This window comes from Plutella xylostella, chromosome 22 (genome assembly GCF_932276165.1).
Source record: "Plutella xylostella chromosome 22, ilPluXylo3.1, whole genome shotgun sequence".
Classification (NCBI taxonomy): Eukaryota; Metazoa; Arthropoda; class Insecta; order Lepidoptera; family Plutellidae; genus Plutella; species Plutella xylostella.
The window spans coordinates 7,740,446-7,766,998 of NC_064002.1; the positions used below are offsets into that span (position 1 = coordinate 7,740,446).

A 26,553-nucleotide genomic window follows, 5' to 3' on the forward strand; every position below is an offset into this window, starting at 1 on the left:
TTGATTAATGAATGTTTGGGATGTGAGAAATAAAACATTTTTAGATCAAAAGAACTTTATTTTAGAGAATTTTACATGATAATCGGCAATGCAGAGGTTTGAGAAATTATGTTTAATACAAATATACTGACAATTTTAATACACCTACACTTGCACAATAGGAAATTATGCTACAAATATAGTTTTTATAATAAAGTCCTCAATGAAATATTTGGTGCATTATAAAGAAGAAATACATAAATACAATAAATACTTTGGTGTAACTACCCCAAAGATTAAATAATACAAATAATCTCACTTGCGCTATCTAAGGGTGCAATAGTTACTGTAATTCTGACTATTATAAATTCGCTCAATATACACCCTAGTAATAACTCCCGTACAATGGTGATATTGGGCGTTGAAACAATACCAAACCCTATTTTTCAATGAATCACAATCAACACAGTATTTATTATTAATTAGTACAATAGGTATATTAATATTCAAATAGTTACATTTACAAACTCTAGCTGAATGGCCAAATTCAGATAAGTAATGAGAAATATTCAATCTAATTATTATTTAGCACAGCAAATCCATTCACACTTGACATTTTATGATAATTAACACATGCAACCACCTATAAAACCCACAACTGTATTTTAACAAAGTAAAAATATTTGCTAGGGTCTAGGTACAATGAATATAACGAATGTATATATAAGTAGTCAGGTAGGTAGAACCTTAGTGTGCTGCCCCTTAATAACTGAATATACCTATTACCTTTCATAAAGCACATACATAAGTCATAACTTCATAACATTAAGCTGTGAATGGTTTTACTAGATAAACAAGTTACAACATTAGTAAACAATTATTAATGGGTAGGTACTTATAATAATATGTAGTTTCTATTTCTATGTATGTAGGTAATTATGTAATTAAATTAATTTAAATTGCACTGCACCCAAGACAAAAAAACTATCAGTTTAAAAACCATGAATAAATAATGAGATTAACATAACAACTCTTATAACTGGTACTTACTGGAGCTTTTATATTTAAACGTTCACATGTAAATTATTTTTGAAAATCTTGTTAGGTACTTACTGTTTTCCTTTATTATTTAATAAAGAATTTAAGTAATGGATTTAAATATTTGATAAAAAGCAGCCAATACAATTCTGAAAATGTATTTTATAAATTCCCATAAATATTACAAAAGCCTGTGAGAAATTGCATGCATAAAAGGTACTTACTGAATAAGTAAAAGTGCAATATTATTTAGAATTTGATGACGGTTAATTTTAATTGTAATTTTATGTAGGTAGATAAAATTTAAGCGAGATTCTTTTATATAATGGCATCCCTTAATGGAAAACGGTTAAGGGAAGACAATGCAAACATGTTTTTCAACTAAGATAATAACTCGGATGGGGTTGGAAGATATAAATACGAAGTCATGGTAAGTTTGTGCTTGTTTCAACTGTAGTTGCAATGGCGATTCACATAATGGCACCAACATCTTCATACTATAGGTAGGTATTGGTTAGAAAGTACCTACACAGGTAATACAACTAGGTTTATGGAGCTAATATCTAAACAGTTAAATTAAATATAGACTTGTAAATTAAAGCGAATGGATTAGTGAGCGTAGAATCAAAACAACTTATACAATTTTATGTAATTTCACCATTCAGTTAGGCTAATTAAGGCATAAAGATAGAAACGGTAGGTAATACAAAAGCCAACACTGACATACAAACAATTTTGATTATAATATATTCAATCCAACACACGCTAGAACTACAGTGTGATGTTAGATGTTAATAAGTAATAATAAATATATATAAAGAGCTGAGATCGGCTCGGTGGATGGCAGGCACCCACTAGTTATTCTAGGTTAACCTTTAGCTAGAAATATTTGGCTAATTCAGCTCTAAAATTAATATTTTAAAAGGTAAGTAAGTACAGTTTTGTAACCAATATAATAATCCCTACAAAATAATAAAATAAATTTCTTGACACTGTATAACAATTTTTTAAATATTTTGAAAAAAGAAACCGTTAACCGCATAAAATAAATACTTTGGGAAAACTGTTCCTATTTACAGAAGGTATCTATGGTATATACTGAAAATTAATTTAAAACATTGATTAAATACTAAATATGCGTAACAATAAAGACTAGAATACATCTTTAGCTCTTACAGTTATTGGCACTAAAGTCACTTATAATGGCACGACTATGTAGGTACTTTAAACAGTGAAGGTACTACGAATCTAATAATTAAATTTAAAGTATATATTATGTAATACCTATTATGCATTGATTTTTATAATTACAATTCCAACTCGTCGTGTTAAATTAAGTGCTGCTTACTATTTACTAAAGTAGGTATTTAATCATTTACAAAATTGTAGAAACATGATTAGAAAATGTTAGTTAAGTATTTCTAATATTTATGTACTCCTAGGAAATACTGAATCAATAGCAGACTTACAGATTTAGATCGAACCATTAAAGCACATTTCTTAAGTGAAACTGTGCAAAAAAGTTTACAATTATGAAAATATCACCGTTGAACAAGCTCCTGATTAAAACCACATTTAAGGATCAACAATTTCAGACCATATTCTCTTGCACAGTTATCACTTCTATCACTATAGCTAAGTACCCAAAATTATCGAAACAGAAACAAGTACCTATATGTAGGATTCACATTGTAGGTGTGTGGATGCAAATCATATCATCATTAGGATAAGCTAATACCTCCGTAATTTACGGAGGAACCTAAAATGGTGACACCCAAAAAATATGTAACGAATCTAAACTCTAAAATTGACAAAATTGATATTAATTCCACTTAAAAATACTTAAAATCAATTTGCATCATTATCAATTATACTTCGTTTTACATGCACACGATAATAAGTATTAAATAGGTACTAGACCAAGAAAATCTAACACAATATTATAAGTAATTCCTTTATATAATATTCTATCGATAATTGTAAATTCAATATATTTAAACAATTAACTTGAAATATTCAATAATTTTAATTATAGTGCCAATAACTGTATCATAAATTTATACATATACTTTTTATTCTTACTAACTAGGTATTTGATAACAATTAGAACACCATGTTTAAGCACGACAAAACATTAATAGTTAAAATTGTAGAGAGACTTACTGAAAAATGTGCTAAATTTTCTAAATGTTGAGAAGTTTTATGAATTTAATACACATTAATCGTTCAGATCCAGGATATTGAGATTTAGGTTTGATTTTAAACATCTTGCCTTCAAATTTCGTTGACATTCGATAGTGGCCGAGATCAGATCGATTTTTTATTCCACTAGGTACATCGTAACATTTTATTTTTGCCGTAAAATACCTACCACTAGCCGCATTGTGATGTTATCATGCAAATTAAATCGGTATTGATTAAATCCATGGACTAGGAAAATTGATTTTGAAATGCTTATTTACTGGTGTAGATAACATTTACCTAGGTATATACGTAAGTAACTTACTTTTGAGATTACAAAGATTTATTAGTAAAATTCGTGTAATATTCATAGCTGCATTGGATATTACTTTAAAGAAATATCTGATCGGCGCCCGGAGAGAGGTACCTACCAATTTAATAGATCTACACAGTACTCATTCAATGCTCTGATTAGTAACAGTGGTGGCAACGGCTCCACCATTACAAATAATTTGGTTAACGAGGCCATTTACACCTGGAGTATAGGTCGAGTGGCTCGGCTGGTTGGGGACTAGTTAGGAGCGATGGAAGTGCACTGCCGTCCACTTGTTGTGACGTTTGTGCCATATGCGTGTCTCCTGCGACTGCTGAGTGGCTCGTCGGCCGTCAGTTTCCACACTTTGTGTGACGCATACGTACGCTATAACAGCAACATCATCCCCCAGAAGATGCACCCTTGGGTTCAATATAGTAGTGTTAGTCTTCACATTAGTAGCCGTATTATCTATAAAGAATTTATGGAATTCTACACCCTCTATAAGATTTCCCAGGGCATCAGGATCAAACGCAGTTACGTTGGGATCACACAGTTTTGAATATGTTTCATAATCGCCGTTATTAATAGCATCAATAAGTACTTCAGTAACTTTTATCACTTCTGCGCGTCGCAGAGAGGCAGTACTATCTCCTCTTGTTTTTCCAAACGAATCTGCTTTAGTCAAAGCATCATCGTCATGATCTTTAGATATCACAGTACATGCTCTATCAACACCCTTTTTGTCTTTGTCAATGTCGTCATCCTCCAATGTGGTGCTGCTATCAGTTGACTCTTTCACTTGAGATCCATCACTCTTTTTATTAACCATGGATTTTCCAGAGAAGTTTCTGGTAGCTAACATTGTGGTTAATATAGCACCTTTCAGCTTGCGCCGGGCATTGAACTTCTTCAAGCAGTCCACAGTCTCCTGCCTGTGCATCACCGATGCCACACGCTCGCGGTGGCAGATCCATGGGTGCTTTAAAGCTTCAGAAGCTGTAATCCTCTTGCTGGGGTTTACAGTAAGCATCTGGTTGATGAGACTTTTTGCCTCCGGTGTAACTGTGTCCCACTCAGGAGAAGGATAATCATACGCCCCAGCTTTAATCTGACCGTACAGTCGGTGTTGATCTTCATCCCAAAATGGTGGATAACCTACCAGCAAAATGTACAAAATAACTCCACAAGCCCAAATATCTACTGGCTTACCGTAAGGCTCTTTTTTGAGGACTTCTGGGGACAGGTAGCCTGGTGTTCCAGCAAATCCAAACCAGGCCTGCTGTTCTCCTTGCACTTCAATAGCCAACCCAAAATCTGCTAGTTTAACTGCAGCTCCCTTAGCCTTACTGGCTAGAAGTAAGTTTTCAGGTTTCAAATCCCTATGTACGACTCCATTATGGTGGCAGTGGTGTACTGATTCTAAAATTTGTTGAATGCAGTGAGAGGCATCAGCTTCAGAATAGAATTCACGAGCTACGATATCTTCGAATAGTTCTCCGCCAGTCACTAAATCAAAAACGAGGTAGTGAAAATGTTCCTCTTGAATCGAATCATGCAGGCGAACGATGTTTGGATGTTGTAGCTTTCGGCAGATCCTTGCTTCTCTTTCTAGTTTTTGGAAGTCTCTAGCGGATAGCTTCTTGGTGTTGATGATCTTGGCTGCAAATTCGTAGCCAGTAGACTTTTGCACAGCCCTTCTGACGATAGAGAAAGCTCCCTTCCCAAGTTCTTCTTTAAGATCGTAATTATCCGAAAAGCGAGTACTTACGCCGTCGCGCGTGCCGCTCGCCATGGTGGCTCACTTGTCTATATTCACTGGTATTCTTAATTTTAGACACCTTATCTTCTCTGTTGCAACAACTGAAACAATTAAAATAAAAAGTTAATATTGAATAACTTTTAAATTGTACAAGGGTACCTAGCCGTTTTTATTTTATCAGGGACGTATCATTTAATTAGGGCAGAGTAAGTAGGTTTGTAGTTATTATTGTACGTAGTGGGTTGATGCACTAAAATACTACTAAGACTACCTATCGGTATTATAGAAGAAAACAACAGGGAAAAATTTAATAAAATAGTCACAATTTCATAGATAGGTGGTTGCTTTCAAATTTATTTAAGTATTATTTTAAATATTCGTCCGTTATCGTATGTTAATGGATATTTATCATGTCAATTAAAACCCCTCTGTTTTATCTGAGCAATATGCAGATATTAGAAGAGAATCTTATAAGAAGATCTCACCTATTTTTTATAACTCTCTAAGTACTATTTTGGTAACTCACTCTAAATCGAATAGCCGCTAGCTCAATATTAAACGCGTAGATAGCAAGAGCTACCTAGACAATAGTAATCGTGTCCACATAGGTTTCTAATATTAACACTACGACACCGGGATGACATTTCGTTAGCGCAAAATAATCGATACACCATTGTCTCAACACGTTCACGAAAACCTGAATCCTTTAAATACACTTATTAACCTTAACCAGGTCACTTGTCACATTTCGACTTGACGAAAATCACAACATTTATTTATAAATAACACAAGTAGAATTTATACGACTTTACTGAGATCAGTCTGACACTATCCGTGATATTCTTAGCAATAGCTCGTCGGATCGTATTGGACTGCACGATGCATTTTTAATGGTGTCTGCGTTGATATTTCACATTTCATGATTTATTTACCGAATCCAACACAACTAAGGTATAAAATTGGCTTTTCATTACCTTTTATGTGCCCATTTTACACAAACTTCAGCCAAATGAAGATGAAAAAACTAAGGGCCGGGCCCTACACCAGACTATTCTTCTGCTCCGGACATGAGCTTCGGGGTCAAATTCACAGACACAGTGTTGCCAGGAATTGGTACAAAAAAGAATTCATGATAAATCGTTCCAAACAGGTTAAACTTACTAAATAAAATAACAATGGCTGCGAAAATCACAATGCAACTTTATCGGCGTCTTAAACTGGACACTACACGGTTATTGAAGGTTTAAACAGTATTTTTAGGTTGCAAAAATTTTTACTCGTGTAAATACTGAGCAGACAGCGTAAAATCGATACACTAGCGCAGATAGCAAGCGCTAAAGCGATACTGAGCGCCATCTACGTACAGACTTGGGACTTACTGGGAGTTTGTTCGGAAACCGGGTCGCATGGCAATGTTCTCCTTCATTTCGTTCAGAATCATAAAATAAATTATGAATTGATTGTACGGATTGTACTTACCAAAGTACCAACTAAGGTGTCTGATAGTTTTCTTGAAATGATTAAGGAATGAAAAAAAAACTTTGATGTGGATTTTACCGTTATGTCGTAGACGTGGGTTTAGAATAATCTACTAGGTAACATTTTTTGGTTATCGTGTTTCTTGTTCCATGGTAGCATGATACAATAATTATGAGACCTGTGACAAATTATGTACGTACATTCACGTTCACGTTAAGTAGGTATATGTAGGAATTATATCGGTAGTTAGCACAACTGCCAATTTCCAATTGTATTTTATTTAAATGAGACTTCATCAAAAATTCATTGCGTTGTATGATAGTGGGACTGGGTTGTCCTTAGTAGGTATATAGTTGACTTGTACTGCTGCGGTAGGTAGAACACGTAGATACTGTTACTTATATGTTTATGTTTGTGAATGTAATTAAGTACTAATTATCATCATTAGGTAGGTACATTGATATGTATTTTCCTTTCCATTTTTATATTATTCTTTGGTAACAATATTTTCCTATACTAAGGGTATTTTAGTAAACTCGTACTTACTTATTGTTACTAGACATAGTATACTGAGTGTTGCAAATATGCTTATTGTAATCTGAAGAATAGGTTTAAGGGGCGGAGGGGTATTGTTCTATCTAACTTGGAAACCCGTGTGGAAGAAGTCTAATTCCATTCCCATACTATGAGATTCACATCTCAAGCATAAATCATAGCTTCAATTATTATCATTATACATAATAATATATTCTTTGCTCTAAATTTATTTCATTAAAAAAGTATTTGTTGAATTTGTTCTATACTGTTGTAATTTAATTTGTATGTGGATATTTTTTTAATTAATTAATTAGATAATTACTTATTACATTAGTGTATGTACCTAACTTTTGAAAATTTATACTTAACTTATAAAACGCAAAATTTTAAGTTAGTAGCCGTGTCGTTTTCCGCTATTTTGTGAAGCACTTGCGTATTAAAGTACATCATTATAATAATATCTTACATAGAAAATAATACAAATTTCAGACAATAGCAAATAAAGTTTTGGTCATGTTTGAAGTCCCGTTGCCAAAGAGTACGGGCTATGAAAGGGTAATAAACTGGTCCACGGCTTTAAAGACCCCTTTCCGTCCTAACCTGATGTGAGATGGTAATTCACCAAATTTTAAATCAAAACTGGTTCGCATCTTGCGCAAGGAGGGGGAACAAACAAGGGCAGCGACCGGGCCCTTCCGAATTTCGCCGTGCACAATGCACCCTTCGTACCATCCCCACGCGTACACTCTTATTATTCGAGGGCTCCGCAGACCCAGTCCCCATATTGTTCAGATTATTTTTATTTCGCTATACGGTAGACACGTCACTGGGTCGGTCCTTCGTAACACCGTTATATTCGAAGCTCCGCCGTTTCTATAGTAACAAAAAATGCCGGTAATATTATATCTGAAAAAGTGAAAAAGACAGTGATTTCTAAAGTTTCAAGAACATTAGTTTTGCAAGAAAATTTGCGTGTGAATTGATCGGCGTTGCCAATATCGACTGTTGTCACCCAATATTTGCAGCGAAGGGAAGTATTAAGGTTTCGAGCGCTGCGGTCGTCTCGGGTTGCTTTTCTCATGAGTGGATTCGAGGTGCGTGTAAAATAATAAGTTGCGAAGTAATATGTGCGGTAGGCGCGTTGGCGGGTGCACGGTGAAGCCGCGGGCTCCTGCCTCCGCGTAGTGAGCGAGGGTATCGATCGAGGCCTGACCACCCTCGCCCTATGCGAGCGGCGCGTGTATTTGGTGCGAGTTTCAATTTGGCGGGACGGCGAACCCCGTACGGCATCGGTGAGTACCTACTGCTTCGATCCGCTTCGGGAAGCGTTTCTGGACGCTTTCCTTCTAGCTGAATGCTACGCCGTTTTTGAGACTTATTAGCGTGAAAATATTGTATTTCTTTATTTCTAAAATATCTCATAATAGGTAATAATAGGTAGATCATAGGAATTTTTACGAATAAAATTGTGCTTAGGTATTCAAGTAAAAAATAATACATGTACAGTATGTAGGTACATGCCTAGTTATTAAAGATAACTTTTTTTATCAATACTCTCTCCTATATCTAAAGTCTTATCTAAACCAGTGTAAATATGTATTTCTTATTAACCTCAGTATGTTAAGTACGTTTGTAAGGTATGTATTTAATAGGTCCTATGTAGGTTTAGGTTTAAATGTTTATTCTCTTAAGGGTCTGCAGGGGGGAATCGAGGGTTGGCATTGTCATAGAATTATGTAGTAAACGATGCTCTACAACCTTGAAAAAAATCACACAGGTAGCCGAAGAGTCTAGCTAGGTGCTGAATGATTCGAATTCAAGTAAATGATTATGGATAACTGTAATAAAAATTCAGAATATGACGAATAACCAGAAAATCACACTCCCGTATTGTAACAACTGTGTCGTAATTATTAAGAAATTTCATATGATTTTTATCATATTATAAAGTTAAAGGCTTGGACTAGGCGCTAAATACCTTGTTTTTTAATAAACACACACTTATTTTGTGTAAATTAATCCCAAACTTGAGCAATTTTTTTCCCTCAAATCTTCATACAAATATCTATGGCGGCTTTCTGTGTTATAAAATCATAAACACAAGTGACGTTTGACTCAGTTGGCCGCTGGCCTCCAAAGAAGGGTCACGTCGGTTTAGGCAGCACTGACAGCTCGCGATCTTATCGTGTACAGATACAAAATCACTGCACATTGGTTGTCATTGCACTTTTTCAACTTTTATGACACCAACATAATTTGATTTGAAATTGAGGAAGTATAATTCTTCCAGTATATTCAATACATTAAATTAAATTAGATAGTGTGCAATATTCTCGTGACATTACAGTCTCGTAAAGGTCTGATGAGGAGCAGGAATATAGCGAATGGATCTAAGTGATGACAATACGCACGAACATTAGGTTAGGGATCAAAAATACAGTCTCTTGGTGCTGGTTGAGGTATGGTCTCGTGAGGATCTGATGAGGGCATAACACGGTGGTGGCTCAATTTTATTTCAAAGATGTTAATAGCTAAAAGCATCGAGTTTAGGCTATTAAGTATGTTTTTCAGAGAGAGAGAAAGAGATTTTATTTTTCCTCTGGATGTGTTAGGTTTACTGGGTTTACTAAGTTCATTCTGTTAATGGCATCAAGTTGTTATGTGTTCATTAGTAATAATTATTTATTAACAAAATGCTGTTGGTTCCAAATTCGTAACGTAAAATTGTCATTGACGGAATTTCTTCTATAGACAGTAGCCACAAAAAAAACAAACGATAGATGGCGTGATTTGAAGATAAAGATACATTTATTCGACACATAGACAGCAACAACAAAAAAAAATACAGATTTAAAGAACAGAAACACATACTTATACAAAACAACAAAGAAAAAAAAGGATACACATCAAAATAACTGGAAAAAATATAAGCCCCAATTTACTACTGTGGGACAGGGAGTACCATAAATTTTTTTTAGGGTACTCCCCATCTATGCGAAATATCAGCTTGATATCTTTACCCGTTTCTGAGAAAAAGGGCGGTGACAGACAGTCAGTCAGACAGACGGACAACAAAGAGATCCTATAACGGTTGCTTTTTTTCTTTTGACGTTCGAAACCCTAAAATTAAGTAAAAATATTATGCAGCTACCAAAAAATGTACTTACAGGTATTGAAAAAGCGGTATATAGTACTAAACAAATTATAAACAAACAAAAAAACCCGACTGCACGCTAAAAAGATGAAAACAAGTCCCAATGTTAATGGAAAGTATCGTAGGCGGGGACCAGCACAGGGTTCACCATTTAGCTGAATGTTACTTAGAAAACGGCCTTGAGTGGCGGTCAAGTTGGTCCCCGCCTGCGATACTTTCCATTAACATTGGGACTTGTTTCCATGTTTTTAGCGTACAGTCGGGTTTTTCGTTTGTTTATAATTGTATTTTTTTATTTGTAACTTTTTAGTTGTTTTTATTTTATGAAATTTTACGTCAGTAGTTCATGATCATTTTTTATTTCAATAATTTTGGTGTTGTTATTTAAATACCTTCAATATGCATATTTTTGTAATGTGAAAATCAAGCCCTTTCATTTGATACCTTACGCGGCAAAGTTGAATTATTATTTTTTCGATCATCACGTTATGTCCTCTAGAGGGCGCTATGTACATTTTAATGGAACGTCACATAGCCTATAACCATCGCGCTATCAATACGCTTCTAACAATACCTCATACATCAAAATATATCAAGCCGTTTAGGCTACAGGAGGGAACAAACAAACATACATACATACAATCAAAAAACATTACCCTCCTCCTTCGGCAGTCGGGTAAAAAGGAGTAAGATAGGGGGTCATTCTGAACTTTTGCTCTACGAGTTTTGGAAATTAACAAAAAAAAACCTTTTTCATAGAAACTTTGTTGGACATGTGACTTGTTAATTTGCAAATCTCGTAGAACAAAAGTTGTTCAGAATGACCCCTTGAGTCATCCCCTTTTGGTTTAGTATAGCCCTTTTGCGACACTATGTATTTACTTTGCTTTGTCGTCGGGGTTCAGTTGGCTGGAGGATGCCCGAAACTTATTATCTACACTTTAATACTTGTAGTTACCTTTCTACAAGTAAATACCACATTTGTTTGAGAAAGCTAATCGGGTTCCGAGTATAGAGTAAAGTGGCACCCCTATTAATTTCTACTCTTTCCTGGTGCCTACCAGTGTAAGTAAGAATTATACTTACTTACCCTAAAATCACCCAAAATGTACTTGAACATAATTGTCAATAAAGTTGGCGAGTAAAAGTTTATTGACCCACTGTGCAAACTTACATGTGTGCGTGTCACTGCGTGTGCTGTGTGAAGAGCATTGAAAACCCAAAATTGGCGCGGCACGTCACCCTGTACGGGCCCTTAAGAACATAATATATAATATCTACACCATAGGTACATACATACCCAGATTTTTCAACATAATACCTATGAATCGCACAATGACATTCGCATTTTCAAATGCCTTAGTTGTTAAAAGCTTTTTCATTTTATAAAGTAACGAATTAATGAGGACGGAGCATGGTTGGTAGGTGGTTTCTAGTTATTATACGACTGAAAGCCGTTTGACGACAGCCAACTTAAAAGATTAAATTAAAGTTAGCAATCTAAAAGTTTCCATGCTTTTAAATCTTTTCTACGTTTCAAGTTACCTAACTACACAAGTATACAACGAGTCCTTTTTTAAATTAACTACTAGGTTATGTATCATTCCGTATCCTTGATTGATTAATGTAGCCGATTTCGAAGGCACCAATTAAAAATTAAACCGTCGTATGTCAAAATGTATTAAAAAATGTAATTACTTTTCTATATTTTATATTACATTATTAGTGTATATGTATAAGTACATCCTTCCTTATGTATATGTCCGAACATCCCTTACAAAAGTATAATTTTCATACTTGGGTGTTTTTTCTATCGAAGAAAATGTATGCATTTATGCATATTTTGTTTTAGACAAAATAAGAACCCGAACCCGTTATTTTTGTGGCCTCACCGACTAATGTGAAACTGCCCTAACTCGATTAGGAGATCGATTAAGTAACAAGTGGTTCGATTGATAGGCAACGATTCGTGGATAGCTAATACTCCTGCTACGCTATTGTGCCTCTAGTCAATACTAGTCATCCATCACAAAACACACGGTCTTTAGTGAGTGGGTTATTGACGGTCAAATCGTCAATAACCCACTCACTCATCTCATCATCATACCATCATCATCGGATCATACCGCCTTATTCATAGAAAAGTAATAAACTGATTCTCTGTCAAAGAACAATTTGTTCTTTGTCGGAGAGGGACAAAACAGTTCATTAGTTAAAACGTTCTGTAACTTCTCTATGAATAAGGGGATAAGTATTATTTTACAGTATGCAGGCTAATAGTTTTCCCCCCAAGTTGACTGGAAGAAATCGCGTGGCATTAGATCGCCATTTGGTATGCGTAAGAATTAGGATACATACACATGTCTATCCCAGAAAAAAAATGCCTTCAACTTCGATTTGCATTACCGACTCATTTCAGAACTCAAATATTACTCAGATACTTACAACTACAGTGAATATAATTATGCGTATAAATAAGTATGAAAAATACGTGTGTAGTGAGTGCGGATTGCGTAGGGAGGTTGGTCGATATCCGACACCGCGGTGTCCGGTTACACACAGGCCCTGCGCTGATTGCCTGCCTCGGGAATCGACGCAACAGCTGATTTCACCACCTACGTATACGTATTAGTTCAATCTAGGTTTGCGTATCTAGGTCTTGATTTTTATATCAACTGTTTTTTTTATTATTTTCAAAGCGCTTGATAGAAGCGCAGAAGCAACTTTGAGAGGGAGCTGAAAGTGTAAGACCCCTAATTGGATTGGGCTATATCGCTAAGCTTTCAGGATATGCACCGAGCATATTCTGAACATACCAGAAAAGTCATGTCAGAAAAGTAAAGACTGAAGATGGGAATAAGTATATAGCTCATGCCATGGATGAACTGGACAGGGATATGCTATGCTATTCTATATATATTCCCTCTCAAGGATCACATCAGAAATGAAGTAATTTGTTAAAGAACTAAAGTAATCGACATAGCAGAAATACCGGTAACAGGCTGTTGGGTAAACGTTTGATCTTTAAAGTAGATAGTAGGTACAGCATGGTTTTTAAGTTTTTAAACCAATCACTCGCAACTCTGAACTTTCAGTTACTCAATTCATATTTTTTCGCGCATTTAAAATCATTAGGTACTTACCTACCTACCTACATTAAAACTTTCGAAACAAATGCCATCTAAAATCCGGCCTTAAAGCATAAAGAGCATTTGGAGATAGTGGAAAATGTCCTTTTGGCCTCCATGGCAACTGAGTTTCGTAATTAGTTGCTATAAAATATTTGTTTATTCTCACTTGGTAGATTTGGCAAGTTGCTACGTACGAAGTATATATTTTTAAACGTAGGTTAATACCGAACTGAATGCCGAAAAATATTTTATTTCCGCTGTGCAACTTAGCAAAGCAAGTTGTTGTGTAAAACGAACTTTATTCGCTGTTTACTTGCCTGTCAGGGGTTTAAAATGAGATTAATGTAGTTTGTATCAGGTCAGCTTTCCACCAAAGTGACCCGCAGCATTATTCCGTGAAATGGGGTCGTTGAAGCTAATTTACGCGGTGGGCTGCGGTCTCGCGACCATCCCCTTGTTTCATGCACGTAGCACGTATTTCACTGCCAATATTACAGCAGCAGCATCGGCTTTAGCCTCTGGGCTCTCTTCTGTGCACAGCTGAGTCGGATCAGTGTCCAAATAAGTCCAATCTTAGGTAGGTACTTAGTAGGTACAGTCAGCAGTAGGTATAGCATGGCATAGCTACTCCAGTGCAAACAGTTTAATTTTAAGACTCATGTGAAGGATATACCTGACTACTCAAACCTAAAATGTACCTACGTCAAAACTATTGTACCATCCGATCCGAATTAAGAGTGTAATTGCCAAAACTTTAGGAACGTGCTGACGCCTTGGGCTGCGAGTTTTCCTATAGTGACATACATAGGTTCCTATTGTAACACTCACACACTAATTAGTTGTACTTATCGTACGTTTAGGTATATCTACCTAGGTATAGGTAGGAACTTTAAATAACTATGTTAACTTGTAGTTAGCTGAAACGCGGGAGGTCAACTATTCCAAATATGCGACACGTGGATGCCAGCCTTACCCACATGCCGCGGCCCCATTACCTTTCCACCGCACATAATATAAAAGCAATAACACAAGTTTTCGCATTATTATTCTATCCACAATTCCACATCTATCTAACTATAATAATTATAGTTATACCTACTTAATTCACGGCATTATGCCATTACAGATTAGGTACGTAGGTTAGGTTAATTTAATCTATGTAGGTATGTCAGTCAATTTGATTCGGTATGATAATTAGGTTTGCTGTTTGCTAAAACATGGCTGAAAGTGAGTTAGTACTTACCTATACATAGAGCGCGTTGCAAAAGTGATAAGCATAATACCTAATATATGCTAAGCCGTAAGGTCATCCTGAATTTTCATATAAGTTTTAGAACAAAAGATGTTTAAAATGACCCCCTGAGCCATCTCTATTCGGCTTACTTACAGTCTTTTTGCAGCACCCAGCATACCTGTTACTAAAAGTAGTTTCCTTAGGTATATAATATTACTTTACGACCTACCTAGTATCTACCCAGTACACACATACCTACCTACTAGGAGGCAAGCAGTTTTCTCTGCCCGTATTATGTTATTGCCTTGGAAATCATCCGGCCCATTCGGCACGGGTCGCGATTCCTTTCTTCACGCGATTGGCTCTTTGGAACATGGTAAATGTGAGAAATGTTCTAATGTAACTTTTCATATTTCATATTTATTCATTTCAAAACAATATACATTGTGTAGAAAAATTCTTATAGCTAAAATAATTAACAGGCATAAACACATTGAAAAATAATACTCAGGCATAAACACATTGAGAATTAATTAACAGGCATAAACAGATTTCGAAATAATTAATTAACAATAATAAATGTATTACAATAAAATTAGTCAAATACAATAAAATCAATTATATTATGTCCTTTTGATACAATAAGATTAATTTGTAATTTGTAACTTAAGATCTAGATAAGTATTCATCAATGGAATAGTAACATTTCTTCAACAAAAATGACTTAAGTTTGTTTTTAAAATTAGTTTTGTTATCTATTAACTTTAGCTCTACCGGCAGTTTGTTGTACAGCACAATTGACTGATACCTCGATGTGTGCTTTGCTATTTCCAGAATTGGGACAGGATGAACATTTTTTATTTCCTTTCTTCTCGATGCATTTCGGGCGAGTTTATTGTTCACATCTTCAAATTTATGAAGATTTTTGGCTAAGTCGGTAAGCAAGACGAATATATAAAGACATGGAACGGTGAGTATGTCGAGAGCGACAAAATGTTCTCTGCATGATTCCCATTGAGGAATTCTTACTATAGTACGAATAGCTCTCTTCTGGCAAACAAAAGCCTTTTGCGAATTATAGTCGTAACTATTACCCCATAACTTTATGCTATAACGAAGTCTAGATTCAACCAGTGCGAAATATACAGTTCTCAATTGTTTAATAGTTATATCGTCACGCAGACTTCTAAGAGCAAAACACGCAGAGCTGATGGTACATTCTATAGAGTTAAGCTCAAGCTTCCAATTTAGTAGACTATCAATATGTATACCTAGGAATTTTACTTCACTTACAGTCACTACCTTGTTTCCATCAACTGAAACGTCCAACGTTTCATTGTTCCGTACTGTAGATTTGAATAGCATGACATTTGTCTTACTTGGGTTTAGTTTTAAATTGTTACAAGTAAACCAAGAATTGAAGGCAGATAATGCTGTATTTACTTGTACTTGAAGATCATTCAAAGTGTTTGATGATAAAATTGCATTTGTGTCGTCCGCATATATTACTAATTTAATGTCTGGAATAAGATTTATGATAAAATTGATAAGGTCATCTGTGAATAAAATAAATAAAATCGGACCCAAAATAGACCCTTGGGGAACACCCCTAGTTATCTTAACCATCTTTGAACGGAAAGATTTCTCTACACCATCAACGTTTTCTTTAATTTCTACAAATTGAATTCTGTTGTGCAAATAGCTTCTTAGTAAGAGCAAGATGTTAGCCCGGACTCCATAATATTCTAATTTATTTAATAATATATCATGATCAACGGTATCAAAAGCTGAGCTAAGGTCTAAAAATAGCCCAGCTACTTTCTTACGATCATTGAGATTCTGAACCACATCATCTATTAATTGATCAGCAGCATCAGTTGTGCCTATACCCTTAGTATAACCAAACTGACAACGACTCAAAACATCATTGCTGTTAAGGTGTAAAAGCAACCTGCTTTTAATAATTTTTTCAAATATTTTAGACACAATAGTTAGTAGAGAAATTGGTCGGTACTTTTTTGGGTCAGTCCTGTCACCCTTTTTGAAGGTAGGTATTATTTTTGCTATTTTTAATTGTTCAGGAAATAGGCCGATTTCTACACAATTATTGAAAAACGTTGCAAGGGGCAAAGCCAATATATCAAGGTTTTCCTTAATTATTTCAATTGGGATTTCATCATACCCACTAGATTTTTTATTAGGCATCTTCTGTACTAGTTTCGTAATTTCAATGTCGTTCACGTCTCTAAAAATAATGTCGTGTTCTATTCTTTTAGTATTACTAGCCAAAAGATCAGATGCCACCTTTGTGTCAGAATTTACGAGGTCTTTGCCATGATCAAAATTTTCTGAGAAAACGTTAACAATCTTTAATGGGTCAGCAGTAATCAGATTATTTGTCTTTAATTTAAGCTTCTGTTTAATTTTCAGGACACCTTTGTTTCTATGACGATTTATCACTGACCAGATTGCCTTTGAAGAGTTAGATGATTTTTCTATTTCATGCTGTACCGCGTTTCTCTTAAGATTACGAATAACTCTTCGAAAAATTCTTACGTAGGATGTTTTATATTTGAGGATAGTAGCATTACAATTCGAAGCACTACAAGTACTTAAGAACCGTTTCATCTTACTAGCAATTCGAACCCCTTTAGTTGCCCATTTGAGTCTTGTATCACGTTTAATATTTACTTTTTTTGTAACTAGTTTGAAACAATTTTGAAATGTCTCACTCAGTTTACTAAGAAACACATTGATACTCATATCATTCCAGTTAAGCTGCATCAGTTGTTCTCGAAAAGCTTGTTTAGATTTTTTATTAAAAATCCTTTGTTCTCTATACATAACTTGTTCATTACCATTTTTTCCTTTGCTCTTCTCCATTTGTACCGTGCAGAATATACCCGCATGTCCATCGGCTAGGTTATTATGATCAACGTCAATTTTAATTATGTTCTCATCCGGTAAATTTGTTAAAAAGTTATCAATACAGGATTGACTTTCATTTCTAATATACGTGACTGCATCAATCAGGGGTCTAAAATTATAAGATGTCAATAAAGCCAAAAATTCTTGTTTGTATTGATTATTTAGTAATAAATTCACATTAAAGTCACCAACTATGATAGTCTTTTTGTTGAAGAAGTAGTCTAACAATTTCTCTAATTTAACAATAAATTTACCAAATAACTTATCACTAGGTATACGATAAAAGCAGCATATACATAAATCAGTTTGAGTATCTCTTGTCCCACAGACTTCGAAAATATCTGTTTCAAAGAGACTCTTACAAAACAGTATATCCTCGCACTGTCTACCAGTAACTGATAGTATTAATGTCCCCCCTCTAGATTTATTATCTCTGTAACAATAAGAGCTCATCAAATAATTAGACAAGTTAAAAAGAGGTAGAGTATTACAACTCAAAAAGTGTTCACTAAAACCAACATAAGTTTGTTCTACAGGTAGACAGCTAAGATACAGTTCTAGTTCTGACTTCTTATTCTGTAGACCACATACATTTTGATGAAATATGTTTAATTCAACAATGCTGCTATTTTTCATTTGACACGAAACATTATTTACGAAAAAACTCCTTTGAAACATTTTTAGAGGTTAATACTTGATTTCGTTTGTTTTGTAAATCAAAGAAATACGGGATTGTTCCCTTTTTATACAATTTGCAGTTTTGCTTTTGATGTTCAGTGTAGCATTTCCTAAAATTATCAATAAATTTATCTTTGTAAGTCAAGTAATCAATTTCTATATTTAATTTATTGCAAATCACATAGATGTCTATTGGAGTTTTATTCCTGGCTTTGAATTCTATAAACTTAAAGTTTTTATGCTGCTTTGAAAAAGAGTGGAGAAGCGTATTCAATAGCATAATATTTACAAATTGGTTCGTCTGCACATTTAATAATAAAACATTGCATTTCTCCAGTTTATGTACATAGTCATTAAGTGCCGTAACTATTTCACATACGTTTTCATCATTTGATCCTACTCCCAGTATCACTATATCGTCTTCTTTTAACACAGTGCCATCTAGGGCTGACAGTATATGCGAGGTGGTTGCATCTGCAACTACAACTACATATTTAAAATCCTATTTATAAACAAGGTTCACTGTAAGTTTCAAGCCTTTACGTACAGTCCAACTATAAAGATATTGCCATTTTACGGGCGCATCCAAGACCTGAGAACGAATATCATTCTGTGTTTAAACAAATGTCTGCCCCAGCCGGGAATCGAGCCCGGGACCATCGGCTCAGTAGTCAGGGTCACTAACCACTGCGCCATTCGGTCGTCTCTTTTAATATTATTTATAATTTTGTGTCTATTACTAAAATTGAATTGCATATTTTTATTTAAATTATATTAATGAATGAATGAGTGTATTTGCACAAAAAACGCATGATAAGTTTATATTCAAATTTAACATACTTACCTCTTACCTAAAAGAGCTATGTTATGATTAGAGTTATCAATGTTAACATCATTTAAGTTAATTCAGTTTATAATTAAAGTTAACTGTTACTTGTCACACCATTGTAAACCGCTGTGACCCTACAATACAGGATTACCTAGTGTAGGGAACAGAGGCGAATAGAATCTATAATATATACAGACCACATTCAATATAGCCTAATTAATATTAAAATTTTTATATTATACTGTACCTCTGTAAATGAAAATGAAATAAAATTATGATTATGATTATGATTATGATTAAAGATGATATTAAAGAGTGCGATTTTGCTAAGACTTTTCATAATTATCAGTTATTTACTTAGGTACATTTACATACACATTTTAAAAGTGAAATACCGTTTGTATAATAAATAATAAGTATGGCTTTTGGGCAGTTCTTCTTTTTAACCTACATAATGAATAAAAAATTATCCCAAATTCGAAAAAAAAAACTATAGCTTTTTGGTGAACTCTTACCATTTTTATGATAGCTTCATGTCTATTCTATCGAAAAAGGTGGTTAGCCGCGTAGTTTACCTATTTTTTCAATATTTTTAGGACATAATACGTGGATAAGGCAAAAAAATATTACACCTTCGTCACATTATCTTTTATTTTTTTTAACGAGATAGTCTTCTTCGTTTGAAATGAAACTTTTTTGATACGCTAATAAACAAAATACCATTTTAGAAAACATAGGAAGGAATGGATTTTTTGTAATAACAAAATATTTATTAAGTAGTTATTACAACTATGTCACAATTTCAGCTAAAATTAAGCTTGTTTTTGTTATAAATATTTTTTCGCTGCAAATTACAGTAAAAAATTAACAGCATAGGCGTTAACATCAATGACTAAATTAAATATGATTTTTCCAAAGTTGCTCTATTTATAACATAACATATAAACGACCAAAAATAAGTTGACTACCAGGAGACACCAATCGTTACAATGTGGTAAACGATGTGACAGAGTTGTTATTCTATTAAATATTAGGCAGGGTTTTGGAATAAAACAGTTTTATTTAATAAAAATAATTTAGTAACTTACATATAAATCATTATGGTTTCAATTTAGTCAAAGAATTAACTGGAGATATCTTTATAATTAGTATAACTAATTAAAATCACACTTGAGAACCTCTGGAGACTGAAACATCCGTATTTCAGGAACTTAAAGGACAAATTTGTTCCAACTACATAAAATAATGTTTAACTGCACAAATAATATTTTCGACAAACTAAAATTTAAGTAATATAATGAAAAATTACGTAATTTCTTAAAGTTTTAACCAGCCATATTTCGAAAATACAGAAGTGGCTCTTAGAACTTGAAAAACTAAATTGTTTCCTTTTTTAATTACCTAAGAAGCGGGAAGGACTTTAATGTAATTATCAAACATCCGAAAAATCAATCTCTACCATATTAAACAGTCTACCACATTCATCGTCTGTTCTTGAGAACAATAGCACGAAATCACCTTTTTCACTAACGAAACTTTTTATTACTGCAGCGCAAGTGTATTGGACGTTCCTTTCGCTTCGTACTTTAACCAAAACGTGTAGTTTCTCTTCAATTTTTCGTTGATGAATATCCTCAGGTTGGAGTGTTTGGTAAGAATGTGACAGATTTGTCGTGTGACAGAGGGGTAAAATGTATTGCAAAGTCGAATAGTATTTAAACAGTAACATAAAATGTATTATTCACATGTTGATTGCAAAGTAATCGTTATTACCAATGAGTAAATAACAAAATAATAATTTAATTATATTTTATTTTAACAATTACCTACGTGACGAAGCTGTCGCCGAATAAACACACGCACCTCGTGTCACACTTTGCGGGTGGCCGATACGCGGTGTCTGGATCTCTGAGAGGAAATCTTACCAAGGGGGAAAAGGAGACCTTAAACTCTGATCGATGGCAATAAGGACGAGTGGCTCAAACAAATATTTTAAATGGCAACCTACGTGACAGAGTGTAACTACTAAAACATTGGGTAGTGAGAGACAATTTTTCAACAATTTTTTTAAATATTTCGGAAATATTTTAAAAATATATATTTTGTCTTACTAAATAAGTTATATCTTCTGGAGTTTAAATAAAATTTTATATTTTATCTCGTCATATATTTTTTTTGTAACATTATGGAATATACGCAGGATGAAGTGGCGGGAGACAGCCAAGATTCGTATGAAATACACCTCTGTCACGCGGATTTATTACTCTGTAACGTAATTTTAAATACAAAAATATAAATTTATATTTTTGTAAACGTGCACAGCCGTTGTGTTTTTAGTACAATGCACGTTGAAATATAAATAAATAAATAAATATTTGTAAAACTCATGATATTTTCCTCACAACTGGTGGAGACACAGTTATGTAGGTTAAAAAGAAGAACTGCCCTTTTAACGATTAAAGGTTGTCTGGTAGAGATTGCTATAAGCAATAAGGCGACCTTTTTGTACTGTTCTTATTTTTAAGTTTTATATAGTATTGTATCTGTTTTTTTGGTGTAAATAAAGAGGATTGTATTGTAAATACGGTCTGTAACAATTAGATTCCACTTCCGTTTTCAGGACATTATAGTTTTACTGTATGAGGTTATATAAAACTTGTTTTCTTTTTAGTTACTCCCCATAGTGTTACTTAAAGAAACAAATCAGTTGTTTAGAACGACCTCTTGAGTCACCCTGTTTCGGCTTACTATACAATTTTTTATACCTGTAGGTATCTGCCTTCACTTCTCCTCTATTTAACACCATACACTCTCAGTGAATCTTTCAAGCCTCGTGTCGTGTGGTGTCACCCGCCTGTCGACTAATATTGTTATGATTCACAATAGAGGACGGAAAAATCATTAAGTACCTTCATTCTGGAGTAGTCTGGCGAATACGTAGGTAGTAGGTACCTACCTCGAGTAGGTTTTCGGTGTTCGTTAGTGTACCTACTAGTTATTTGTAGGTATCGTAAGTAGGGTACTTACTTTCTTGAGCATTTTTAGTTAAGTACCTACCTAAATATAGGTACATAGTTAACATGTTGAATTTGAATGCAGCTTCAAAATGTTAACTATGTATAATTATATAGGTACGAAAACCCATAAACATTATGATATACGGGTTTACAAACGGCAACATACAAAATTTATGGTTCTTAATTAATAATAGTAATTAACTTAGCATTCATGTAAGTTTCTTCCTTCCTTTAGTGTTGGTTTAACTGATGTGATGAGTTAAATCCTTGGGAACACTGGGGGATTAAATCTTTGCCTCATTATTGGTAGCTTACACGAACAAATACCTTTTTAACGAATTTGATTTTGCTTTGAGTCTGTGATGTAAATAAAGACCTGCCTGTAGGTACTTAACGTAATTTAGTAGGTAACTATTTAATCTATGCCTGTAGGCACTACTAGGTAGGTACCTACTGTGTATATAATATACATGTCTATGTAGTGTATATGGTATCTACTTACTACAATTGTGAATTTTTCATGTACCTATATAAGTATGTCAAATAATAAATTATGGATAATATGTATATTGCTTTTGCTTAGTTATTAGATAAAGAACTACCTACTTCTTCGTTCTCTTCATGCAACAACGTTAAATTGCCACACTCAATTGCCGGATACTATCTATAAATTTAATTTGCTATATCCTAACAAACAGATTTTACTAAAAGCAGAAGCAAATCATTACTGCAATGAATTCAATTTCCGCTATAGAAGCTTCAGTCACGATAAATGAACGTCAGTCAAGAAAATTCGACGCGGCATATCCGACGCGAGGACGACGGGGAAAATAAAATTTGAACCCAACGAACCGCCGTAACATCAAGCCATAATTACAGCGAAAAAAAACACGCTTGATATGGTCGATGCCCGACGAAGATTCCAGGATAGTAATAGGTTTGGAACAGCCCAACAAAGTTTCTTGACTTAGAATAATATTTATTACGATGGTATTTTGTCAATGTTGGCTTATTGTTTACTGAATCTAAAATACTGTAAGTAGGCACAGAACAGTACTTACTTAAACTGTAATCAGACCAGTTTGACGAATATCATGGTTTGAATAAGGTTAGATTAAAAGGAAGCACTTTGATACGATATCCTTACTAATATTATAAATGCGAAAGTAACTGTGTCTGTCTGTCTGTCTGTCTGTTACGCTTTCACGCCAAAACTACTCAACGGATTTGAATGAAATTTGGTATACATACGGTATAGACCCTGGGAAAGAACATAGGCTACTTTTTATCCCAGAATTCCCACAGGAAAACTTTTTAAGGCGAAGCGAAGCGCGCGGGAACAGCTAGTGAAAAATAAAATAAGTGTAAAGTGTACACAAGAAGATCGTGATGAAATCCGCCACGAGTGGCGTGCGTGCCTTATCTCGCGACGGGAGGGTTCTAATGTACGCCCGCTCAAATATGTATCTACATTGACTGCTAACAACAAAGTTTTACCATATTTTTTTCAGTTAATAAAACAACAATTTAAACTAAAAGATGTCAGGAGACCTAGAAGTAGGTATGTATAAAAATCGTAACCCTTCCTAAGTTTTGCAAACTCAAATTAGGACGTAAGACGTTACGTTTTACGTAAAATATTATGAAAAAAATACCTAGCTAGGTAAAAATGTTTTGTCGATTACGTGTTAACATACATAATTCCCCGTGGAGATTCCAATTCCCATACCATTCACATGGCCCATACCAACTTGATTCATGGAAACTACGTCGAAACCGATTGACTGTGGCAAGCGCCTGCGGTCGATGTATCAATTTCATCTTCAATAACAAATTGGAAATCGCAATCTGAATTCCGATTTCGAATTTATCCGCAAATACCTTTTACTTTGTAACATAATACATTGATTAGACTCGGAAAAGTTGTTCCCTGTCTGATATGTCATTGGATTTGGATACTTAGTAGTTACCTAAGTTTAACGTGTATCAAATCATGAAAATCTGGGGGCACGGCAGTGCCCCCACCAAGTCGAGCAAAAAAGCGGCACGGCCGTACCATCCTTTTCTCGAAGCAATTCAGGCCATTTTCGACCCCCTGTAACTTCGTTGTGGATAAAACTAGAAGACTGAATTTTCAATAACCATGCAGGCATTGTAAAGACACGGTAGGATATTTAAAATTTCATGAAATTTGAAACAGTAGTTTAAGAATTATAACGGGTCAAAGTTTCTTAATTTTGTCACTGACTCACTCACTCACTCACCGATCATAAAAATTCTAAGGCACTTCAAGCAGACCTAGAAGCTTCAAGTTTGGAATAGAAGTAGTGTTTGGTGTATGAATCAAGGAAAAACTAAAATATTTGGGGGCACGGTAGTGCCCCTGCCAAATCGAGCAAAAAATTCCCGTCATACAAATTAAATCCGCAAAGGATGGATTACCTACCTACGGACAAAGCACATCAGGCTACCAGTGCTAAAGGTCATCGCACTAAATAATTTAATTAACACGTGTTTCCATGCGATGGCCGAGTCAATATATTTATATAAATCATTAAATATTTTTAAGATTGAGATGCGTGCGTGGATAAGACTTGGTATTACATGGATCTCACAACTTTTTACCGTAGAACAAGACAGTGAGTTACGAGACTTGTTTTTTTTGACAAGTATTGTTTTTGATGGGTATAGTTAATGTGATCACGATTATATAAAAAAAGCCTTTTTTATTTTAATGACGTCATCTGCTGCATTGAGGTACATTATTTTAACAGAACATCATGATATTACCAACTAAAAACGGTAATATTTTGTTCCAATGTTTTATTCTTCTTCATCATCTTCTAGGGCCTCTCCACTAGTGGAGGTTGGCGGTCAGCTCTGCATACTCCTCTCTATTCTTCGCCAAGCGCATCAGCTGTTCTACGCTGGCCACACCCTTCCATTGTTTTATTATAAAAAAAATTAAATGGGTCGCTTGGTGTCCGCATTTTGTGAGTGGAATCTTTTCATTGCCCGTGAGTGTATATAAATAATAAATAAATATTTTTTTATTGAGCAATAAGCTTAGCCTAATACAATAAATAGATGTACACAACTTAAAATTAAATTACTAACTGACTTAGGACTAAGCACAGTACAAGTTTTAAGAGCGCTGGGGCCTGAACTAGGTGGTGGCCTGTATCTCAGTCACCAACTCCCTCCCTGTTTAAAACAAATTTTATTGCTCCATTTTTAAACAAATATTAAAAAAATATATATTATTATACTAAACTAAGCATACAAACATGCAAAAGTGCTTGTAGTGCAGAAAATTGGAAATTGGGAAATATTATTGTAGTGGTTACTTTTATCCATTATTTCGGATAGGTAAGCACGTTAGTCATATTATATGATCAGCATAGTCAAGCGATAAATATCGTTAATGACTACAAGTTCATTTTCCTACACACCTATAACAATATAGTACAAGGCACTAAGAGAAGTGGGCGAAGAAGTGGATGAAAGTTATTTAATAACATGTAGCACTCTGCGAGCAGTATTATACTACTGCGTGACCCGACTACGGACTTTTAGCTTTCAGGCTTCACGAGAATTCTGTAAAGTTACTAAGGAAAGCAAAGCGTTCTTATTTTTTTTTCAATTCAAATGGCAGTCATAGTTTTTTTCTGAATTTGCCTGTGAACCGAACCGTAGTAGTGTAGACAAGCCTAAATAACATGTACAGCGTTGTCAACTAATAACTATTATACCTACGTCAACTCGTGCAGCAACTTTGCTATCCTAACTACGAGTAGATAAAAGGAAAAGTTTTATTAAAAAAGTTAATGTTTTAAGCTCATATTTTTTTTATTAAGTACTTATTACTTTAAGTACGAAGTTATTTGGTTTTTAAAAATTATATTTCAATGGCTTTTAGGCTTTATTGCCACGAGTGCATAAGAAATTCCATAAAAATCTGTAGACCGTAATATAAATTGATATATGTAGATATAGGCTGCAGAACTGTAAACATGGTAGAATTAATATTTTTATTTGTAGCAAACACTCGACATACATCATAATAATAATATAAAATACGCGACCTTTTTGTCGGGAAAACCAGCGAATATAAACTTTTATATTTATTGAAGTTTTGTAGCTTTAACGTAAGGCAATACAGATCAAATTTGAACGCAGACATTTAAGCATCGTTGGATAACTTTCATAACCCCAACGAACAGGCTTTCAGGCAAATGTGCGTGGTTAGGTTTAGTACCTACATACTACATACAAACATACAATATTATGTAC

General features: G+C 34.4%; 1 protein-coding gene across 4 annotated transcripts in view; it reads right to left on the reverse strand.

Annotated features, from left to right (window-relative positions):
* Positions 1 to 37: 37 nt before the first annotated feature.
* Positions 38 to 26,553, reverse strand: part of LOC105391166 (calcium/calmodulin-dependent protein kinase type II alpha chain) — a 48,193-nt gene continuing 21,677 nt past the window's right edge. The window contains exons 1-2 of one of the 4 annotated variants that reach the window (XM_048628852.1): positions 6,435 to 6,612; positions 38 to 5,374 (exon numbers count right to left, since the gene is read on the reverse strand). In XM_048628852.1, coding sequence (XP_048484809.1) covers positions 3,774 to 5,306 — 1,533 coding nt within the window. In that variant the 5' untranslated portion in view covers positions 5,307 to 5,374; positions 6,435 to 6,612 and the 3' untranslated portion in view covers positions 38 to 3,773. Of the gene's footprint in view, positions 5,375 to 5,799; positions 6,200 to 6,247; positions 6,401 to 6,434; positions 6,613 to 26,553 lie in introns of those variants that run through there. The other 3 variants (XM_048628851.1, XM_048628853.1, XM_011562603.3) reach the window with 3 other exon arrangements.